This window comes from Rhipicephalus microplus, chromosome 4 (genome assembly GCF_043290135.1).
Source record: "Rhipicephalus microplus isolate Deutch F79 chromosome 4, USDA_Rmic, whole genome shotgun sequence".
NCBI lineage: Eukaryota > Metazoa > Arthropoda > Arachnida > Ixodida > Ixodidae > Rhipicephalus > Rhipicephalus microplus.
In genome coordinates, this window is record NC_134703.1 from 148,762,162 (window position 1) to 148,783,627 (window position 21,466).

Sequence of the window (21,466 nt, forward strand, 5' to 3'; positions counted from 1 at the left end):
AGTACCCGGCCAACCAAACGTCGTCTTTTTCGCCGACTGAGTCATACCCCCTGACCTTCTGAGTAGCATTCATCTTCTTCACTACATTTTCCTCCCCTCCGGAAAAGAGCCATCCTGGCGACTCATGGGCAGGAGACAATAGAGGGATCGTAATACGGTTTTAGGTGGTCTATGTGGACGGTCTCACGTCCACGGCGTCGTTGATCATGGGGCTGCTCAAGCGGCTCCACGATGTAATTAACGGGTGAAGTTTGTTTAACCACACGGTAAGGTCCGTCATACTTGTACATCAGTTTCGTTGAGAGACCAGGGCTGGTTGAAGGGATGTGAAGCCAGACAAGGTCATCCGATGCATAAGAAGCCGGAGGCGTCGGGCTATCGCGGTGGTGTTTCTGGCGTCGCTGTTCAGCACTTGTGAAGGAGCGGGCAAGCTGACGACACTCTTCCCCGTATTTAGTAGCTCGTCACATCGTCGTCGACTCAGCAACATCCGTGTGGTAAGGAAGGATGGTGTCTAGCGTGCAAGAGGGCTCGCGACCATAAAGGAGGAAATATGGCGAGAAACCAGTGATTGTCTGGACAGCAGTATTATGCGCGTAGGTTACAAAAGGGAGAATACTGTAACAATTGGTGTGATTGGTTGCGACGTACATTGACAGCATATCTCCTAATGTACGGTTGAATCTTTCTGTAATGCCATTTGTTTGAGGATGATATGCGGTGATGGTGCGATGATTGACTTGGCATTCCTTGAGAAGCTATTCGACAGCGTCCGACAAAAACACACGCCCTCGGTCACTCAGGAGTTCACGTGGTGCACCGTGACGTAAAATGATCTGATGCAGTATGAAACGACCGACGTCCCTGGCTGACACAGAAGAGAGTGGTGAAGTTTCTGCGTAGCGCGTAAGCTGATCGATAGCGACGTTTACCCAGCGATTTCCAGCCGGTGTAGCCGGAAGAGGTCCATATAGATCAATACCAACACGGTCAAATGGTCGGGCAGGACAAGGTAAGGGTTGTAGTGAAGCTGGAGAACTTGGAGTGGGATTCTTTCGGCGTTGACAAGCGAGACAAAAACGTACGTAGCGATGGACGAAGCGATACATTCCACGCCAGTAGTAGCGGTGGGACAGGCGGGTGTAGGTTTTTAACACTCCAGCATGGGCGCATTGTGGGTCGGCGTGAAAGGGGGCGCATAAGTCTGAGCGGAGACGTCTGGGAATGACTAGAAGCCATTGGCGTCCTTCGGAGAGATAATTACGACTGTATAGCAAACCATCTCTGATAACGAAGTGCTGCATTCGATGGCGCATACCTCTAGGGATATTTTGCGAGGGAGTTCGATTCAACAAGTTGATAAGTGAAGCGATCCAAGGATCTTTTCGTTGCTCCTGTGGCATGTCACTGACACTAAGTGCAGATACGTCGGGGGCAGGCGAAGACGGCGACTTGTCACTACATCGTAGAGGTGAACGGGACAAAGCGTCTGCGTCGGATTGTTTTCGGCCAGATCGGTAAACGACGTGGATGTCGTACTCTTGTAGCCGAAGCACCCAACGGGCAAGCCGGCTAGCGGGATCTTTTAACGAGGAGAGCCAACATAATGCATGATGATCTGTAACCACGCTGAATGGGCACCCGTAAAGATACGGTCGAAACTTGCCTATGGCCCATATGATGGCTAGACACTCTTTTTTCGGTGACTGAATAGTTCGCTTCTGCTTTTGTGAGTGCACGGCTGGCGTAAGAGACCACGTACTCATCAAACCCAGGTTTACGCTGGGCGAGCACAGCACCCAGGCCAACTCCGCTAGCATCCGTGTGTATTTCCGTCGGCGCAAGACGATCAAAATGTCACAGTATAGAAGGTGACGTAAGAAGGTGGCGGAGTGTGGCAAATTCATCATCACAAGCTGACGACCAACTAGAAAGGTCGTTGTTGCCGGCAAGAAGGTCAGTCAAGGGCGATATGATGGAGGCGAAGTTGCGAATAAAACGACGAAAATATGAACATAAACCGAGGAAGCTGCGAAGTTCTTTTAAGGTCTTCGGCTTGGGTAATTCGGCAACGGCACGGAGTTTCGTCGGATCCGGAAGAATGCCATCTCTAGATACAATATCGCCCAAAATTAGGAGTTGTCGAGCGCCGAAGCAGCACTTCTTCAAGTTGAGCTGTAGACCGGCGGCGGTGAGGCAAGTAAGCACTGTCTCGAGCCGCTGAAGATGCATTGAAAAGTCGCTTGAAAATATTACGGCATCGTCTAAATAGCACAGACATGTCTGCCATTCCAGGCCACGGAGGATGTTGTCGATCATGCGCTCGAAAGTGGCAGGCGCATTGCAGAGCCCAAATGGCATGACGTTAAATTCATATAAGCCATCAGGGGTAAAAAAGCCGTCTTGGGGCGATCAGCCTCAGCCATGGGAACCTGCCAATAACCTGAACTCAGATCTAGTGACGAGAAGAACTCCCCGCCTTGTAAGCAGTCAAGGGCATCGTCTATGCGAGGTAGCGAGTAAACATCTTTGCGCGTGATCTTATTCAACCGGTGGTAGTCGACGCAGAATCTTATTGAGCCATCCTTTTTCTTGGCTAGAACAACTGGGGAGGCCCACGGGCTGTTAGAGGGCTCAATAACACCTCGCTTCAACATGTCGTCAACTTGTTCCACGATTATGTGACGCTCAGATGCCGACACCCGATACGCACGCTGACGTAAAGGAGCGTGAAGGCCAGTGTCGATTTCGTGAGATACTGTGAAAGCACGGCCCAAAGTCAGTCGCTGGTGGTTGAAGCTGGCGCGGAAGCGCTCGAGGAGGGCGATGATGTCGGTGCGCTGCTGGGCCGTAAGGTTGGTGTCGATGCAGCGCGAAATTGCGTCGGTGAATGATGGGGAAGAGGATGACGCGCAGCAATCAACAGCATCAATAGGTAGCGTAATCGAGTGGTCAGGAACTACACGTGCATTCGAGGGATCAATGTCATCGGCAAAGCCCAGGCATTCTCCGCACAGTAACTTGGAAGGCGAGGGAAACGGATTTGATACATAAATTGCACTTGATCCATCGTGAATATTCAGAACGGCGAAAGGAATCAGGAAGCACTTGCGGCGAACAGCGGTTTCAGAAGGCGTAAAAAGAACAGTTGAGCCACTAGAGACGTGACAGGAAAGCGGAACTAGGGCGGACGAGAACGGGGGTATCGAAGTGTCGGCGGCAACGAAAACTTTTGCAGGTGAAAGGGACGAGTCGAGTGAAGCAGCGTCGCATAACGGCGGGAACTCCACTTCCGCGTGAGCACAGCCGATGACGGCATGATGAGTGCAGAGAAAGTCCCAGCCTAATATAATGTCATGGGAACACTGCGGGAGCACTACAAACTCGACGACATAAATATTGTCAGCAATAACGACACGTGCTGTGCATGCAGCAAAAGGGCGAATTTGTTGCTCGCTCGCAGTGCTTAAAACAAAGTCGTGTAGAGGCATTGTGACTTTTTTTAGTCGACGGCAAAGTTTTTCAGTCATCACAGACACTGCGGCGCCAGTATCGACCAATGCAAAAACAGGTGTATCTTCAACGGAGACAGCAACAACGTTGGACGGCGAAAAACAAGGTCTTGTTGAGTTCGAAAGAATCGCAGTTCTTGCCCCCGGAACTGTGGCTCCTAGTTTTCCTCAGGGACAGGGCGAGGTTAACGTAGCTTAGGGGAAAGGGAACGGCGTTGAGGTGAAGGCGACTGGTGTCTGTTGAAGTTCCGACGAGATGAAAATGTGTCCATGGTGGTAGTCTCGCCATATACAGCCGGCTCCGGTCGTGGGGAGAAATCATAATTGTTGGGCCTGACGTCGTCACGCAGGAAAAACTCACGCCGTCGACAAAATCGTGCCACGTGACCCGCAATTCCACAGGTGAAGCATATGGGGCGGTTTTCTTGAGTGCGCCAAGGGTTCTGAAAGCGTGGAGGTGGTAGTCGGGAGAAAGGACGGGCAGCCTGGTACATAGGCTCAGTCGGTACGACAAAGGGACACGTGGACGCGGGCGTTCGCGACAAAGAAACGTGGCCGTTCGCGACAGGTGGACGTCGGGTTCCGTTCAGTGCTTCGGCATAGGTCAATGGAGCAGCCACAGGTGGTGCGTGAGCTGTTGGTAGCGCCTCGGACACTTGCTCCTAGACTACTCGCTGTATTGATGGCGCTAAAGTAGAAGGGGCACCTTCGGAGGTATAGGGCACGAGAGACAACTGGCGTGCGACCTCCTCTCGAACAAATTTCTTGATCTCGAGAAGCAAAGTGGTGCGGGCTATAGAGCCAGCCAACGTTAAAGCGGAGATTGTTGCACATGGCGCGCTGGCACGACGAGTGGTGTCACGCTGTTTCCTGAGCTCATCATAGCTCTGACACAGTTGGATCACTTCCGCTACCGTTTGCGGGCTTTTGGCGACAAGCATCTTAAATGCGCCGTCAGTCTCGCCTTTCAAGATGTGTTTGATCTTCTCGGCTTCTGTCATGGCCGAGTTGACACGCCGGCAAAGGTCGACCACATCTTCTATATAACTGGTGTAATTCTCACCATTCTGCTGAGCCCTGGTACGCAACCGCTGTTCGGCCCGTAGTTTGCGAAGCGCTGGACGGCCAAACAAGTCCGCAAACGCCGTTCGGAAGGCCGACCAGGTGGGGAGGTCTCTCTCGTTAATACGGTACCACAGACTGGCGACGTCGGTCAAATAAAATTGGACGACAGTAAGCTTGTGCGCATCGTCCCACTTGTTGTGCTTGCTCACCCGGTCGTATTCGTCGAGCCAGTCTTCCACGTCTTTGTCATCGGTTCCACTGAAAGTAGGTGGATCGCGTTGCCGAAAGGAGCCAAGACAGACAGGAGCTGCAGTAGTTGGAGCCGAGGTGGCCGCCTGCTGATCGTCGTCCGTGGACATCGTGACAACTGGAGGCAACGTACGGTTTCGCAATTCCAGGATTAGGCGTTACCCAGCACCTCCACCAATTATAATGAGGCGTTTTAGAGTGGCACTCTTTTATAAAACAGGAGAGCGGTCCCGACACGTCAAGTGGTAATGGCGGAACTAGCCTGAGTACCAAGCGAACCTAACGTCGTCTTCTTCGCCGACTGAGTCATACCCCCTGCCCTTCTGAGTAGCATTCATCTTCTTCACTACACTGTTAACATCCCTTTATTTTTGTTTCTTAAAGCAAAAAATAAACACCTCTATGAAATTTTCTTCGCGGACTATCATAAAGGTTTTCTATCTAACGTCACTTGGAGGCTATTTTTAGGTGAAACACAATTTTTTAAAACAAGTGCTAAAAATGTTATCTGTGCATATTCTCAATGATGTGGCAATTTGTTTTCAAGATTTGAGGGAAAGCGGGCCTCAAGGCATTTTATATAAAGTTATACTTTCCAGTCATTCATACACAATTTCAGGGTGGTCACAAAAGGCTCGAGCTCATTCAGTAAAAATGGCTCACATTGAAGGTATTTCCTTCCTTTTCTTTGAAAACACGTAGCTGGCAGGTGCATTTGAGTTTCGAATAGTCGGCGCTTGCTGTACGACATTTAGATCACACAACGAAGACGAGGACCAAGGGACAGAGGACAATGCCGTGGTACCTATCTCTGTCCTCACCCTTTTTTGTACATTCTAATCATGACTCATTACCACAAGAATGGTTTAGTTGCACTTGTCCGTGTCTCTCCTGTCCTTGTTTTCTTTGTGCACCACCATAACTATACTATGCAAGCATGAACCAACTCGCCCAACAGCAAGTGTTATTCATTATGTTCACTCGCATGATGTCCATAAAATGTTTAAGCGATGTGATTAAAAAGTGTGCTATACGTGGTGCATTAGAGTTCGATATTCTGAAGCTCTACTTATTCGCCTATGCTGTCTTTTATATACTTATCGCGATACCACATTCACTCGAATGTAACGCGACCTTGATGGCTTAAACATAGGGGACTTGGACCCAGAAAAAAACAATAGTAAGTTTGAAATCGTATTCTAACGTGAGGGTCGATTCTCGGTGGCAAAAATCTCAACAAAAAAAGTTGTGTTACGTTTGAGTAAATGCGGCTTTTAATCCAAGCCACTCAAATTAACTTGTTTTTCCTTCCAGACGTTTCATAAGAGTGGCATCTACAACAGGGGCCAGCTAAAGCAAGTGGTCTATCGTTTAGGAGTAAGTTGTTCTTCAACACGAATGAGCATTGTCACAAATATGATATGAACCAGGCACAATATTGCCATGCGCACTCCTTTGCTTCTACATTTTACGCTGCCTGCCCATTGGAGCTGTATATACTGCCTTGTAGATACTTCTGGACCTGTATATACTGCCTTGTCGATGCCCTTAGGTATAATTACATCATTGACTTGGATCATGCCTCTGTCGACGCGTAAGTAAAGGATATGTCACCCCAGCCACTCCTAGAATCTTTAGCAACCCGTCCATGCCAGTTACCAAGAATAAGACAACACGGACTATGCAGAGACAAGGACTTGTGTTCCAGCTCAGTGAACAAGGAACGCGTATGCGTTTCCGAAACGTCTAATCATTTCTCCAGGCTTGGTCAGTGAACGTGTTTCATCTGATATACTGCCTTGCGCCCAACCAAGCTTGGATGTCTGGAACCATACCAGATTATTTTGAGATCATGACTCTCTTGAGCGGACAAATACGAAAAGCCAAGTTTGTTCTCGAACATAGACGGGCACGGGCGATAACGCTCGAATTTTCGAAGCCACGTGTATAGATGCCTGTTCACCTGGCCTTGCATCGGACTGGCTATGGGTAGCTGGCGCTTTAATCACCGATATCAGGGTTGTATGGTCTCGAAATGGTGAGCGAGCGCCACGTCACGCTCTTGGAGTGAACGGACACAGCAGACGCGGTTGGTACAAACCAAACATTACACACCCACATTTATTTAACTACTTTGAACAACGATATCGTCCACCGAAACGACACATCCGTCATTATCAACAACCTAGGACTTCTGTACACAATATGACGATACAATCCATGACAAACACACAATAACATGACAAACACAATAACACGACAAACGCACAATAACAGGATAAACACAATAACACACCTAAGGCGGCGTCATCGACGCTTGACTTACCACGAGGGCCCCCCGACGCGCGGCCCGCGGTTCCACGCGCTGAGTACCCACGCTAGAGACAACCGTTCGCGGCAACCGCCACGCGCAGAAGAGACTGGCTCAACTCTCGCCCGCCACCAAGGCTTGCTACCGCCAGGGGTCACTGCCGGCGCTACCACTGTAACAAACATGATTATGATACTGGTGCTCAACGCGAACAAAACGCCCTCTATCGCCCGGTGGTTATTACCCCTGAATTACGGCTTTGCGTAAGACACGTGCGCAACGCAGCGCAAGCAACTTTACAGGGGGTGTCAGCACCCCCACATCCCGCCAACTTTATTTCAAACCATATTCCGAAAAACAAAGAAGTTAGCTACACAAGCTCTAAAGAAAATGACATTACACGTTTCTTTATAACCGGACAATGCAGCAGTGTCCGGTTCGACTTCACCTCAGTACCAGTCCCGCAACAGCAATGTTGCCGTCGGCGCGACGAACCGTCACTCGCGCCGAGAACTCTTTCCGTTGCGAACAGCACTCACGAGGGTGCCGGACTGCAGGCTGTTGCGCAGGTCCCAGGCATCTCATTCACCCGACCTTACGACCGCATTCCTGGCCAGTGGCGCTGACGATGTGCAGAAGACAGCCAGCCATGAATTACAAAACTCACGCTGCGTACAACATTCCAAAAAAAAGCTTGTCGACCTTGTGGTATGATGGTCAGTACTGCTAGCTCATACGTCGGCAGTGGCCGATATGTCCAACAAAATAAAACGAAAATCCCTCTTTGCTGACTCGTGGATTGCAAGGTAATAAAAAGTGAGGGAAGCAGAGTGCTACACCTCAACGCCACAATCTTCCTGGTTGTGCCACGTGCGACAGGCGGCTGCTCAGAGCCTTGAGCTTAATGAGTCACTCGGCAACAACCGACATCCACCCAGCACCCAGTCTAGGCGCAGAAGAGGCAGCCGCGAGGAGACATCCACTCTGTGAGGTGGCCCTATCGCTCGCCGCACACAGCAGCTTACCGAGCGATCGGTGTCCACCGCCCGAGCGGTGTTACGACGCCCCTGCGTCGAGCAGCAATACCAAAAAGCAACGACGCCCGGCTCCTTGAGCTCAAAGATATAGAACAAGCTATTTACTGAAAATCAGACCCCCCACGAGGCTTCCAAACTCACTCGCTTCGGGCCTGGCCTACAAACCACGTGCTCTACGCTTTGCTCACCCCAAGATGCAGACCGCATGGCTCTCGTCCCACTGAACAACGTTTTTGAAAACCAACGACAACAACAAAAATCACTTGCGGGAAGAAAAAAAAAGGACTCAAAGTGCCGACAAACTCAACCACGCCACTACAACCTATCTCCTCGCTATCAACAAACCACAGCGCTGACGCTGGCAACGAGAGGTCCCCCTAGGCCTACTCTACCCTGGCTCTAACAAAAGCTTGCACCTAACCACGAAAACTGTCGTCCGATACTCCAAGAGCTCCACGTTGGGCAGGCAGCATAGGGTCTCGATATAGTGGCCACGCTCTTGGAGTGAACGGACACAGGAGACGTGGTCGGTATAAATCAAACAACATACATTTATTTAACTAATTTATAACCTCGACATCGTCCGCCGAATCGATATATCAATCGTAATTAACACGCTAGGTCATCTGTACGCAATATGACCATACACTTCATGACAAACATAATCACACGACAAACATACAGTAACAGGACAGACACAATAACACTGCTAAGGCGGTGTCGCGAATGCTTCACTTACCATGAGGGCCCCCCCGACGCGCGGCCCGTGGTGCCACGTGACGAAGACACGTGTATCCACACACAAACACACACACACACAAAAGCGTTTTTTTGTTTTTCTGACTTCGCGATTGGCGGCAATGTGCGGTCGCGCAAGTCCGCAAAAACATGGACTCCCAGCTCAAGCAGCGTCCAGTTAGAAAAGAGCTGAAGTGGACGAGCCACTGGAAGGCACTGGAGGGGACAACCAATTGCAAAGTTCCAAAGGTGTGTTGCAATTACCCCGGTTACGAAAAGGGAACCACTTGGTGACCTAACCGCTTGTCACTATAAGCTGGTCGTGGAGGGCGTTCAGGCGTGACGCGTTGACAATGTCACGCGTTCGACAGCGCTTGTCCAGAAACGGTACGAAGGCTTCGATGGAGTAGTTAGCTAAGCCGGGTGTACCCGTTGCGGCGCGTCAGTGCGTGGCTTTCTTGACGTGGCGCCACGCCCTCTCTCTTCGTGATCAAATCACCTTTACCAAGCTAAGATGCTATAGAGAAGGTAACCTCACATCATCACATGACGTTATGTCAAGGGACATGATTGTGACGTCACAATGACGTAAGAAGCTGCGGTGTTCAAAAGCGTTAAGAACATAGCATCCCATAGTGATTTTGGCATCATTCGTAGCCGACGCCACAAACGGAGGACATCAAAACTCGCGTGTGATAGGCATCTGAGGCTTTCGCCTTGAAATATTACGTTTATTTCATGCTCGCGTAGGAGTGTTGTTGGACGCACTGCTCTTCAGGATAGAGTTACCAAGCATCCTTATGAAGATTTACAGAGGTGACAGCATAGGAACCTTCCCTATATTGCCCCCACCTTTTTAAAGGGAATCGTGAGAAAATGCGAATGCATTGCATTGCGCCAATTACGGCGTTCCGCACGTGAGAACCCAGCTTTCGAAGAATAATGTTTTTCTTTTTTACGCGGCGCAGCTAATAGAGAAATTCCACCGGATTTACGTCACGAAAATGCGGTAGCGCTGTCTTGGTAGGCAAAAGGCGATCTGCCTACCGCATTTTATGCTGCGTTTTCAAGGGTGCATGTGGTGTTTCCGGTCAAGCAGCAACAAAAAAAATTGGCAGCACATCCACGGAGTGAATGATGGAGAGTAGGGCGAAGCATTCGTCCGTCCATTCGTGCTTGCTTCCGTCCGTCCATGCGTCCGTCTGTGTGACCGCCCATGGGTCCATCCGACCATCCGTGCGTGCGTCTGTTCGTGCGTCCGTCCCTGCGTTCGTCCATGCATCTACCCCGGCGTCCGTTCATGCGTCCATCCATGCATCTGTGTGTGTGTCCATTCGTCCATCTATTCAACACTCCAAGTACCACCATAGTGACAACCGCGTCAGACGAGGGACTTGAGCTTGTCTCGTTAGCTTCGTCGCCATCTGAAGAAGTTGCACCGTTGGTATTCACAAGGAGCTGTGCAGGAGTGCTAATGCGTCACCATTTTCTGTTGTCATTCTCAGCCGGCACACACTGATGCCGCCGCTTTGTTTGGGTCCGTGGAGCCGGAGTTTTGGGCGTCAAATATGCAGGCAGGTTGGGCAAGATTGTCGGGACTGCATCAGGGGCAAGTGTCGGCGTTCCCCTAGGAATTCGGACTTGAACACCATTGATAACATGTACATAGTCTCTCACAATGAAATGCGGTTCGAAATGTAACTCGCACACAGCACAATCGGCGTCAAGTGGCTTGTCAAGCCGATGGAGGTTCCGCTCCCAAAGAAGTCGTCGTTCTTCGTCTTTCGGGGCCTTAAAAAGCGATAACTTCCGACTTTGTTGCACACGCGGATATCCAGTTGTGCAACCTGGCGCGTAACAATGGTTTAGACGCTGCTTCTTCGTCATTTCGCGACTAAAACCGAGATGCTGGCCATGCCGCCGAGCCAGCCGAGTAAACCAAGTTGGTAGATTGGGCGATGGCAGCGCCGCCGCTACTTTCGCCACAAGTTGGGGATGGAGAAAGCAAGGGGAAAGCGTTTCGGTCGCGCCACTCAAAAGTTCTAGTACACTCTACCTTAGCGCTTACGGAGGAAGTTACGTGTGGACGTCGCTATAATTTTAACCATAATGTTGACATTGGCCTATCTGTGTTTACAAACATGGAATGGGTCTATAGCGCCGTTCGCTGCACTTGGTTTGTCTGTCGCGAGCAACGCGGTATGCGTTTTCGGCATGAGTAGCTTAGTGCACGGATATATATAAAAAAAAACTCCCAAGCATTTCCCCGAGGGCGAACATGGTTAAGTGCGAATGCACGGGGTGATGCTATGAGGGAGAGTGAAATTAAAATCTGTTGGCATTCGCTAGTGAGTTAATGTAAACACCACCGTGTGATCATATTGCGATTCCCAGGAATCATTAGACCCTCTCGGGAGATCTTGGTGAGTTTACGCGTATATGCGAGAGTAAATTTGCACTATAATGCTGTTTATGTCCGCGGCTCGCTTCGCCCGCTTGCGCTCGGCATCACGGGCCCTTCGCCGGACATCTTAAACGACACGTGCAATGCTCGCATTCGATTGCGTTGCACTAGTTGTTGGAGGTATCGCAGTCGAGGTTGATACCTGCGATGGATTCATACCTATGACGACTTGCTGATCCCGGAGCAGAGGGCGGAGCACGTGCAATCACGTGGTGTGTGACGTCGCTGCGCCGTTGCTACAGACGCTACTTCCGCTCCTCGCGCCGTTGCTAGGGGAGAGGTGGAGGCGCACCGCGAATGGTGGATTCAGGGTCGCTAATAAAGTGCATTCGCACTTAAAACGGCAGCATATTCACGAGGTGAATGATGGAGAATGGGGCGAAGCATCATGTCCGTCCTTTCGTTCTTGCTTCCGTCCGTCCATGCGTCCGTCTGTGTGACCGTACGTGCGTCCTCCCGCCCGTTAGGGCGTCCACACGTCCATCCCTGCGTCCATCCCTGCGTTCGTCTATGCATCCGCCCTTGCGTCCGTCCATGCGTCCATCTGTCTATTCCGTCCATGCGTTCATCTATTCGTCCATCCATGCATCTGTCTGTCTGTCCGTTCGTCCATCTAGTCAACACTCCAAGTACCACCATCTCGCATCTTTTTATCATATATGCGTCCGTCTGTGTGACCATCCGTGCGTCCATCCGCCCGTCCGTGCATGCGTCTTTTCGTGCGTCCGCATGTTCATCTGTGCGTCCGTCCATGCATCCATCCGTCCGTGAAGCCATCTTTGCGTCCGTCCATCTGTCTGCGTGTCCGTTCATCCACCTAGTCAACACTCCAAGTACCATCGTCTCGCATCTTTTCATCGTATATTCCGCATATAGAAGCACCGCCATCCAACGGACATTCCAAGGACTAAATTGGAGGTTAAAAACGCACACTTTCTTATGGCTTGCGCTTCGTGCCTACTTCCCTCCTTTAACCACCTCGGGTTCATGGTATATACTAGTTCACTGTATTCATGGCATTGCGGCCCAACGCTCGCTAAACCTTTCTAAAAGCAAGGAGGTAACGCCCAGCGGGTATAACCTAGCAACCCTTTCTTGTCGGATAGTGCTCAATGTACATACTTATGGCTGCTAATTGGTAATGAGATACAGAAGAATTCGGCTTTTAGTTGATGCGCACGCTGCGAATTTTTTTATTGTTCCACAACACACAAGAGAAATCTCTCACCGGCACCACCCTGCAGGTCAGAACGTGAGACTGGTTACGCACTACGACGAGTGACGAATGGGTGCTGCTTTGAGGAGCTTCGCCCCTAAAAACGCTTCACGAACGCTGGCAGCACAAACGCGTTTTAAACGCACTGCATTTAGGTGGTGTCAAGTCACATTCAAGTCAAGAAGGTGGAGAGTCCGGTTGCTATGGTTGAGTGAGCGAACAACTTTATTCAATTCCTGCAGGTTACTGGGCTGGGTTCCCACCTAGGAGCTGGTTGAAAGACCATGTCTCTCAGCAGCTTCTTTGGCCTGCTGGATCACCCAGAGTTGATTATCTTGTCCTGAGCAGAGCAGCGTGGTCCGCCAACGCTCCCGTAGGTCCTCATTGGAAGCCGCGTCTCTCATTTTGCCAATTAGTGCAGGACACTCCCAGAGAATATGCGCTAACGTGGCCCTATTACTCCAATACTTGCACGAATTGGTCATATACAAGTCGGGGTAAATGTGTTTCATAGTTATGGGATTAGTGTAGGTGCCTCTTTGTAATTGCCGCAATTGAATAGACTGGGCCCGGTTGAGCTTGGGGTGAGGCGGGGAGTATACCCGTCGTTGAAGTTTATATTGTTGGATAATGTCGTTGTATTTAGTAAGTCTATCCCCCCACTTCCACTCCTCCACAAGAGAGTCCGTACAGGTGGCGTCAACCACTGACGTTGCCCGGAACATGAGACCTTGAGCCACGTCATGCACCACCTCGTTAAGATGGACCTCCGTGTGATCGATGGGTGTGTGGGCGGAAAACCAGAGAATGCATGCAACTTGGTTGCCAGAGCGGGCTTTGGCTTTTGTAAGGACTTTCAGCGCCACTGAAGAAATCCTACAATTGGCGAAATTTAGGACTGCTGTTTGTGAATCACTGATAATATACTGGGCATCGGTATGAGCTATGGCGAGCGCGATAGCAACTTCCTCTGCTTTATCCGCGTGATTTGCATTGATTGATGCGCTGGTTATGCATTTTTGCGTATGGTCGACAACCACAGAAACAAAACGGCGATAGTTTTGATAGCGCGCTGCATCGACGAAGACCACCTTATTAATGCTTCCTTAAGTTCGGAGCATAATTTTGGCTCTACAGATTCTTCTACCTTTGTTGCGATCAGGGTGCATGTTCTTTGGCAATGGTAGTATCATGAGTCTAGTGCGGATTTCACCTGGTATGTCGCATTTGATACCATGCTGTGCGTGGTATGAAATGCCGAGACTGTCGAGAGTTCGGCGACCTGCTTTCGTATTGCTCAAGCGCTCATACTGTGAGATCTGTTGCGCTTCAATTATTTCTTCAATCGTGTTATGAAGGCCTAGTTTAAGAAGGAATTCCGTGCTGGTACTGTGCCGAAGCCCTAGCGCCTGTTTGTAAACTCGTCTGATGAATGCGTTGAGTTTAGCTCTTTCCGCCGCGAACCATCGATGGTAGTCAGCGGCATAAGTAATGTGGCTGAGCACGAAGGAGTGGATAAGCCGGAGAATACAACATTCCTTGATTCCCTGATGTTTATTACTTATTATTTTAATGAGTCGCACCGTTTGCACAACTTTGGATTATAATTTGCGGATTGTGTCACCATTTGTGCCTTTGCTTTCAACCAAAAGTCCTAAAGCCCGTATTTTATCGACTGTCGGTATGACGCGTCCATCAGCTGTCTTCAGGGAAATGTCTGTGTATGAGCTTGTTGGACTATGCTGTGTGGGTGGTCTGCCTCTGAGTTTGGGGCGGTATAAGAGAAGTTCGGACTTCTCCGCTGAACACGAAAGCGCTGTACCGCGTAGGTATTGTTCCACTACGTTTACCGCTTCTTGTAGCCGTTCTTCTATAGAACCATCGCTGCCATCACATACGCAGAGAGTAATATCGTCAGCATATATGCTGTGATGAAGCCCGGGAATCGTGGACAGTTTTGAGGGAAAACCGAGGAGAGCTAAGTTGAATAACATGGGAGGCATCACGGAGGCCTGTGGAGTGCCTGCACTTCCTATTGGTATCTCAGATGATGTGAGTGCGTCCACTTTTGACTACAGCTTGTCAGTTTGTTAGGAAGTGGCGAATATAGTTATAGGTTCGAATTCCGAGATTTCAGGCGTTAAAAAGTTGGAGTATTGTAATGTGTTTAACGTTATTGAATGCTTTCTTAAGATCTAAACCTAGTATAGCTTTGGTTGAGCAGATCGTCGTGTCTATGATTTGGTGCTTGAATTGAAGCATAGTGTCCTGGCATGAAAAACTTCTTCGGAAAGCTAACATAGTGCACAGTAGAACGTCATTGTCTTCAAGGTAATCTGTTAGTCGAGCTAAGAAGGCGTGCTCAATGAGTTTCCCTACGCAGGAAGTTCGAGAGATGGGTCTAAGGTTGTGAATGTTCAGTGGCTTCCCCGGTTCGGGGATGAGGATAATCTTGGCAACCTTCCATTGTGGGGGTAAACGTACTGTGGTCCAGCATGCGTTAATATATGTAGTCCGTAAGGTGACTGATAGATTCATCGTCTAGGTTACGTAATATCTTGTTCGTAATAGAGTCAAAAACAGGAGCCAACTTGGTATTAGGGTGGTGTCATCATCATCATCATCATCATCAGCCTGACTACGTCCACTGCAGGACAAAGGCCTCTCCCATCTTGCGCAAGTGAACCCGGTCCTGTGCTTGCCGCTACCAATTTATACCCGCAAACTTCTTAATCTCATCTGCCCACCTAACTTTCTATCTCCCCCTAACCCGCTTCCCTTCTCTGGGAATCCAGTTAGTTACCCTTAATGACCAGCGGTTATCCTGTCTACGCGCTATATGCCCGGCCCATGTCCCTGTCCTCTTCTTTATTTCAACTATGATATCCTTAACCCCCGTTTGCCCCCTAATCCACTCTGCTCTATTCTTGTCTCTTAAGGTTACACCTACCATTTTTCTTTCCATTGCTCGCTGCGTCATCCTCAATTTAAGCTGAACCCTCTTTGTAAGCCTCCAGGTTTCTGCTCCGTAGCTAAATACCGGCAAGATACAGCTGGTATATACCTTCCTCTTGAGGAATAGTGGCAATCTACCTGTCATAATATGAGAGTGCTTGCCGAATGTGCATGCCCACATTCACATGCATACGTCAAAAAAGGTGGTGTAGTACAGCGCAAATCTCTGCTTCCGAAAATTCGTCGTCAAGAGTTGCATTTGTCTGACCGGTATAATCTGGGTGTAGTGGAGGAGGTGCTTGGGAGATATGTGTTTGCGCTATCTCTCGCAAGAGGTTCTCCTCTATACCTGCGTATTCATGGATGAGCTCATTGATATGCTGATGGTAGACTGCGGATTCGAACCCGCGCCCTGCGGGACAGCAGCCGAGTACCTTAGCCACTAGACCACCGCGGCGAGGCACGGTAGACTGCTTTGTTGTTCTCAGGGCCTAATAGATGACGGAGAAGGGGCCATGTTTTTCCGAAACCTAATCGCTTGTCCATGGAGTTGAAAATGTCATGCCACTGTTGCTGGCTTAATTCTTTAGCATATGTTTCGATCTTTCTGTTCAGGAGCGCTATACGTTTTCGAAGGTTCCTGTTTAATTTACGGGTTTTCCACCTCTTTTGGAGTGATTGTCTCGCTTCCCACATATGTAGGAGTCGGTTATCAATCTCCTCAAGGTGCGCCTCTGGGGGCACTGTTTGTGTAGCGTGATCAATGTCCTGTCTTAAAATGTTGGCCCAATGCTCAATATCATCGATGGGTGAGTCATTATTTTCTCGTGACTTGCTGAACCTTGCCCAGTCGACTAGCTTATGTTGTTTTCCTGCAGGTTTGGGGGGAGGTCCTTTGATGTGGATATCAATGATGTAGTGGTCGCTACCTAGGCCCTCTAGTGTGTTACGCCATGTTTTTGTGGGTGCATGTTTGACGAATGTGAGATATGGTGTAGCGTCCTTGCTAGAACTGATGCTGGCACGGGTAGGCGCGCTTGGATTCGCGATGAGAGTTAAGCCTTCGTTTTGGGTGTCGAACCATAGATCGCGACCTTTTGGGTGAGCATAAGAATATCCCCAAGCTGTATATGAAGCATTAAAATCACCTCCTATTATAATAGAATTGGAACCAGCGATTTTGAGATCGCTTTCAAAGAGGCTGCCATACCTGTGTTTTTTGTGTTTAGGGTTACTGTATATGTTAAGTACGAAAAGACTAGCGTGTGTTTTGCGGTGTGGAATGAGTTCAATTAAAATGTTATCGATGTGCCTAATTTTGGTATCGTGTTGTATAACAGTATGGTTTCTGCGGACTAGGGATGTAAGGGTGGTAGTATCTCCAGTGGCACAGCCAATTGTGTGGTACCCTGCTAATTTGGCCGAACCACGCGGCTCCTGTGGAATAATAATATCTGGCTTGTTCTTATCACAGATATATTTGGTTAAAACAGCTTTCTTATTCGTGTAGCTTCGACAGTTCCACTGCCAACTGTTGTACGTAGGTTGGTTAGCTATGGTGAGGAGTGGGGGCTATAAATTTGACCGGCTGAATCAAACCGGTGGGTGGCGAATTGGGTTGCGATGGTTGAGTTTCGGCCGCCATTCCGTTCGATGGCTACGAGGAGGTCCACGACTCCACTGCTATCATTCTTTGGTTAAAGTGCTCATTTTGCTATTGTATTAATAGAGTACGCGTATCTACACAATCGGTGAGTGTAGGAATGAGGCGGGACATTGTGGACATCCACGCACCAAATTCTTTAACTGATTTCATCAAATCAACAAGAGTGGGAATGTTGATAGCAGTGGGTGTAGGTCCGTCCTGACTATTCGAGGTTTCCGCTTTGCGTTTAGAGGGAGGGGGTTGCCTCCTCCTCCATTTGTGCCAGAGGTGTTTCATTCATAATTTGTGGGGAGGGGGGTGTTTACTGGGTGTTGTTCTGAGTTCTTGAATTTATGACGCTCCTCTTTAAGCATGCGATTTTCCTCGCTTAAAGCGTTCATTTTCTGATTGCATTGACTAAGCATTTGTTTGAGTTGAACTATCTCTGACTCCAACTTTTTCAATGAGTTTGGACATGACATGCGGCCTCCTCAGACCTATGCTGTGTTCTCGCGACCACGTCTGCTCACCTCAATTCGTGTGGTCCTGGTGATCAGCTCCGTGACCAGGATCTGGATTTTGAATGGGTGCGGGATTTGGGCCGGCCCCGGCCTCGTTGTGGGGGAAGAGGAAGATTGTCCTGCTCATTTGCATCGTTGCTGCTGGTTGCAGGCTTAGGTGAAACTTGTTGTTGGCGCTCCTAGCAGCGACGGGTCACGATGTAAGGGGTCTTCTAGCGTGCCCTGCCGGTCCTGTGGGCCGTCTGGTGGTTGCTAGCGCAGAGTTCGCATGTTGGTGTACACTGGTGGTCTTCCGGGAGACTCGGCGCCCCGCATCTTCGACATATACGATCTTGGGGATTCAGACACACATCCGCGCGGTGTCCCAGTCTGCCGCAGTGATAACATGTATCGACTTGTTTTCGGTATAGGGTGCATCGCAGTAGAGCTCCACCGTAGTGCAGGTACGTCAATACCCTCAATCCCTCGAACCGCACGATCACTGCCGTTGTGTTACTCAGCCTTGTAGCAGCCAATGGCGTGGGATTTCGGGGTGTGACAACGCTGGCGGTGATGTCGCGGGCGCTATCTTCCAGGGTGATGCCGCATATTACGCCTTTGGAAGTATAGTCAGGCGCCGCGTCGCAGGCGCTGGTCTCACACGTGTTCTTGCCGACCGCGATGCGGGTTATACGTAGATATTTATCAGCATGTGCCTCGATGGGTGTACTCACGACGATGATATTTTGTTGTATATTAGGGCAGACCATGTCCTCATCTTGAGCTTCTTTCGGGATTGCTGCTGCTTGGTAGACGCTGGTCGCTATGCGGACAGCTCCGTGAGCAGCGATGCGCAGGCCCCCTCTTGGACGTATAATTATCTTGTAGTCGCCTCGAGGTAAATGGTGCATGCAACTTGCTTTGATGAGTGGTCGTAGACGCTGCTCGCCTTGTTTCTTGTTGTAGTGGCCATCTGCAGTCTCCACGCGGAGAGACAACGCTTGCCCGCGATTTGACTTCGGTGAGGCTACTGTCCTTCACCCTTCGTTTTCTTCGAGATCATGACTGGAGACCTCTTCACCATCCACGGTGACTTCCATCTTGTTAGAAAAATGTGGCGTTTAAGGCGCGTCGACCAGTGCTTTCTTGCTACCACCTATCTGCTCAGCAGCGTTCGTGGCAGCGGCAGCGGCGGCAGTCGTGCATGTGCGCGTCCTAGCCCTCTATCCGCAGGCTCCGATATTTAAATGGCTGTGCAGTAGACAAACCTTGACTTCCCACCTTGATTGCGGTGTCAGATGAGTCCTGGTGACGAGCTGGATCTTGTGGTACCAAATAATTGTGGGTATTCGGTGATTTTCACTGAAAAGTCATGCGTTGAAAGTAGAGCTGACGCGAACACGCGTCCGCTCGCTTCGACAATGCTGCTAGGGGTGAGTATAGAATAATATATGGGCTTTAACGTCCCAAAACCGCCATATGATTATGAGAGACGCCGAAGTGGAGGGCTGCAGAAATTTTGACCTCCTGGAGTTCTGTAACATGCACCCAAATTTGAGCACACGGGCCAACAGCATTTTCGTCTCCCTCGAAAATGCAGCTGCCGCAGCCGGGATTTGATCTTGTGACTTGCGGGTCAGCAGCCAAGTAGGACCACGGCGGGCAGGAGCAAGGATAAGCGCGCGCACCCACAGCTGTTGCTGATAGATTCCGACGCCGAAGCGTCACGTTGGGGGGGCTTTGGTTGCTCTTCCTATGGGAGAGGGCAGTAGACGGATGCCGATGAACGCCTGACATAGCCCGGCTACGGCTAAGAAATGCATTCGCATTTAAGGGTTGCGCCATCTCCCGCTAAATGTAACCATGTGTGAATGCGAAGCAGCGGCTGTTAACGCTTGCACTGGCGGGGACATTGACGCTAGCGCTCATCGCGGTGTTGCGTAAAAGCGGAACCTGGGGTGGCGCAAAGTACGCAGTGATGGACACGTGTTTTCTACTGGGGCTTGCTAATCGCTGCTAGTGGGCAATGAGAGACTGAAGTCTCCAAGTGAACGCTGTGCAAAATGACGGGGGAGCGCACCATTATCGTTTCATATAGACGCATAAGTTGCTTAGCATTTGAAAAGCACGTAAAAAGGTGGGACTTTCTCACGCGTTCCAAAACGGGTAACCACAACAAATAAATTGAAGTAAAAACAACGATCTTAGTAGCGGAGGCTGCGTCCTGTCTCAAATAGCTTCATATTGAAAATAAAGAGGAATCTTCTATATTTCATGGCGAAAATGCGGGTGCTGTTGTGGAACTACATTCACCGGCGGTCGATAGCGGTAGGATGGCCGTGATTTGGCTCGGTAGCCTTCGCTCCAATGCCAAAAAAAGTTGTCACCGAGTATAGCAGACGCTGCCTGCGTAGGCTTTTTGAGGTGAGAGAGGGTAGCGGAGGAGAGGAGAGAGGGTACGCGCACGCGCAATGGCGCGGCGGAATGCCTAGTAGAGGAGGAAGCAAGCATAGGCTAGCAGACACTCCATACGTCGTAGTTGGGAAGCGAGAGAAACGAGCTGACATGCATGCACAATGCAGGCGTTCACAACGTTGGGAAGGGTGCCTAGAGGAGAGAGAGGGGGGAGCGAGTGCAAGCAGGTGGTAGGAGACAAGTGGGAGAGTTACGGGCAGATGTTCGAGAGGTTGAAGAAGGAGAGTTGCGCATGCGTAGTGTAAATGCGAACACCGCCGAGGGACATAGGCCCGAGCAAGGGATATTCCACATATAAATGCTTAACAAATGCCCTTAGTTTCTTTTTTCTCAGAGTGCGCGGTAGTTGCAACACACAGTGGCTTGTGAGTCGCTGTCTGCCAGTTTTCTAGAATCTAGCGCTGCTCCTCTTGCATAGGGTATTTTAAGATGGCTTATTTGTTCATCGGACCTGAATATAAATATACGTTTAGCTTTTCAAATGAAAGTCAAGAATGCCTGAGCTAACAATGCGATTTTTTTTTCAGCAATGCCTCGTCGACGATTCATACAACTTTTAAAGCACGCCTGAAAAGAATAAGGAAGGTAAGATGATACTTGCTTAAGCACAGTGTATAAAAACAAGGTTCTCTCTCCTCTAGCGTATGAAATTGTGCAAATACCCGTATGATGCATTATGAACCCTACGTTGCGAAGGAGGCGGGGTATGTTTTTCGTCAAAGAATTCTCTCCCTTCGTGTTGAGCGGCAAGAATTTTATAATTTATGTGCAGAATACTAAGGCAGCTGCTCAGAACTCTTCTCTCCCCAATGAAAGAAAAAGAAAATATTATGATACCATATGCATCTTTAAACACAACTCGAGGGCGAAAATGATCTGTTTCTGAGCCACTTGTATTAATACTCCCCCCCTGGGGTTTGGAAGTTTTCTGCAAGTAGTGTGGCATTGAAGTCCCTCCAAGACCGGAGGCCTTGCTAGCTTTCTGCACCACACGTGCATCTTAACTGCCTCTGGTAAAAGCCTACCGCTAAGTGATGGTGCAAGCTTATATCGTGAAGTCACACTAACCCATGATCATGTCAGCCGTCTTGGCGTCTTGTGACGTCAAGCTAATGGCTTGTGTTGCCAAAACTTGAGTTCGTAAGATTCAACTCTGCCCCACTACAATTTTATGAATGCATATTTATGTACACATGCACGCATGGTAGGCCCCCTCTTGAAGGGGCGTAGGATTTCTCGGTCACAATATTGATTTCACGCAACCCTCCTGCTTGGGAAGTCCTATACGTAGCCAGCTGT

General features: G+C 49.6%; 1 protein-coding gene across 1 annotated transcript in view; it reads left to right on the plus strand.

Annotated features, from left to right (window-relative positions):
* LOC142814042 (uncharacterized) overlaps positions 1–21,466 on the plus strand; it is a 93,345-nt gene that overhangs the window by 70,394 nt on the left and 1,485 nt on the right. The window contains exons 5-6 of the mRNA XM_075891985.1: positions 6,141–6,203; positions 20,695–20,752. Of these exons, the coding sequence (XP_075748100.1) occupies positions 6,141–6,203; positions 20,695–20,727 (96 nt within the window). The 3' untranslated portion in view covers positions 20,728–20,752. The remainder of the gene's footprint in view (positions 1–6,140; positions 6,204–20,694; positions 20,753–21,466) is intronic.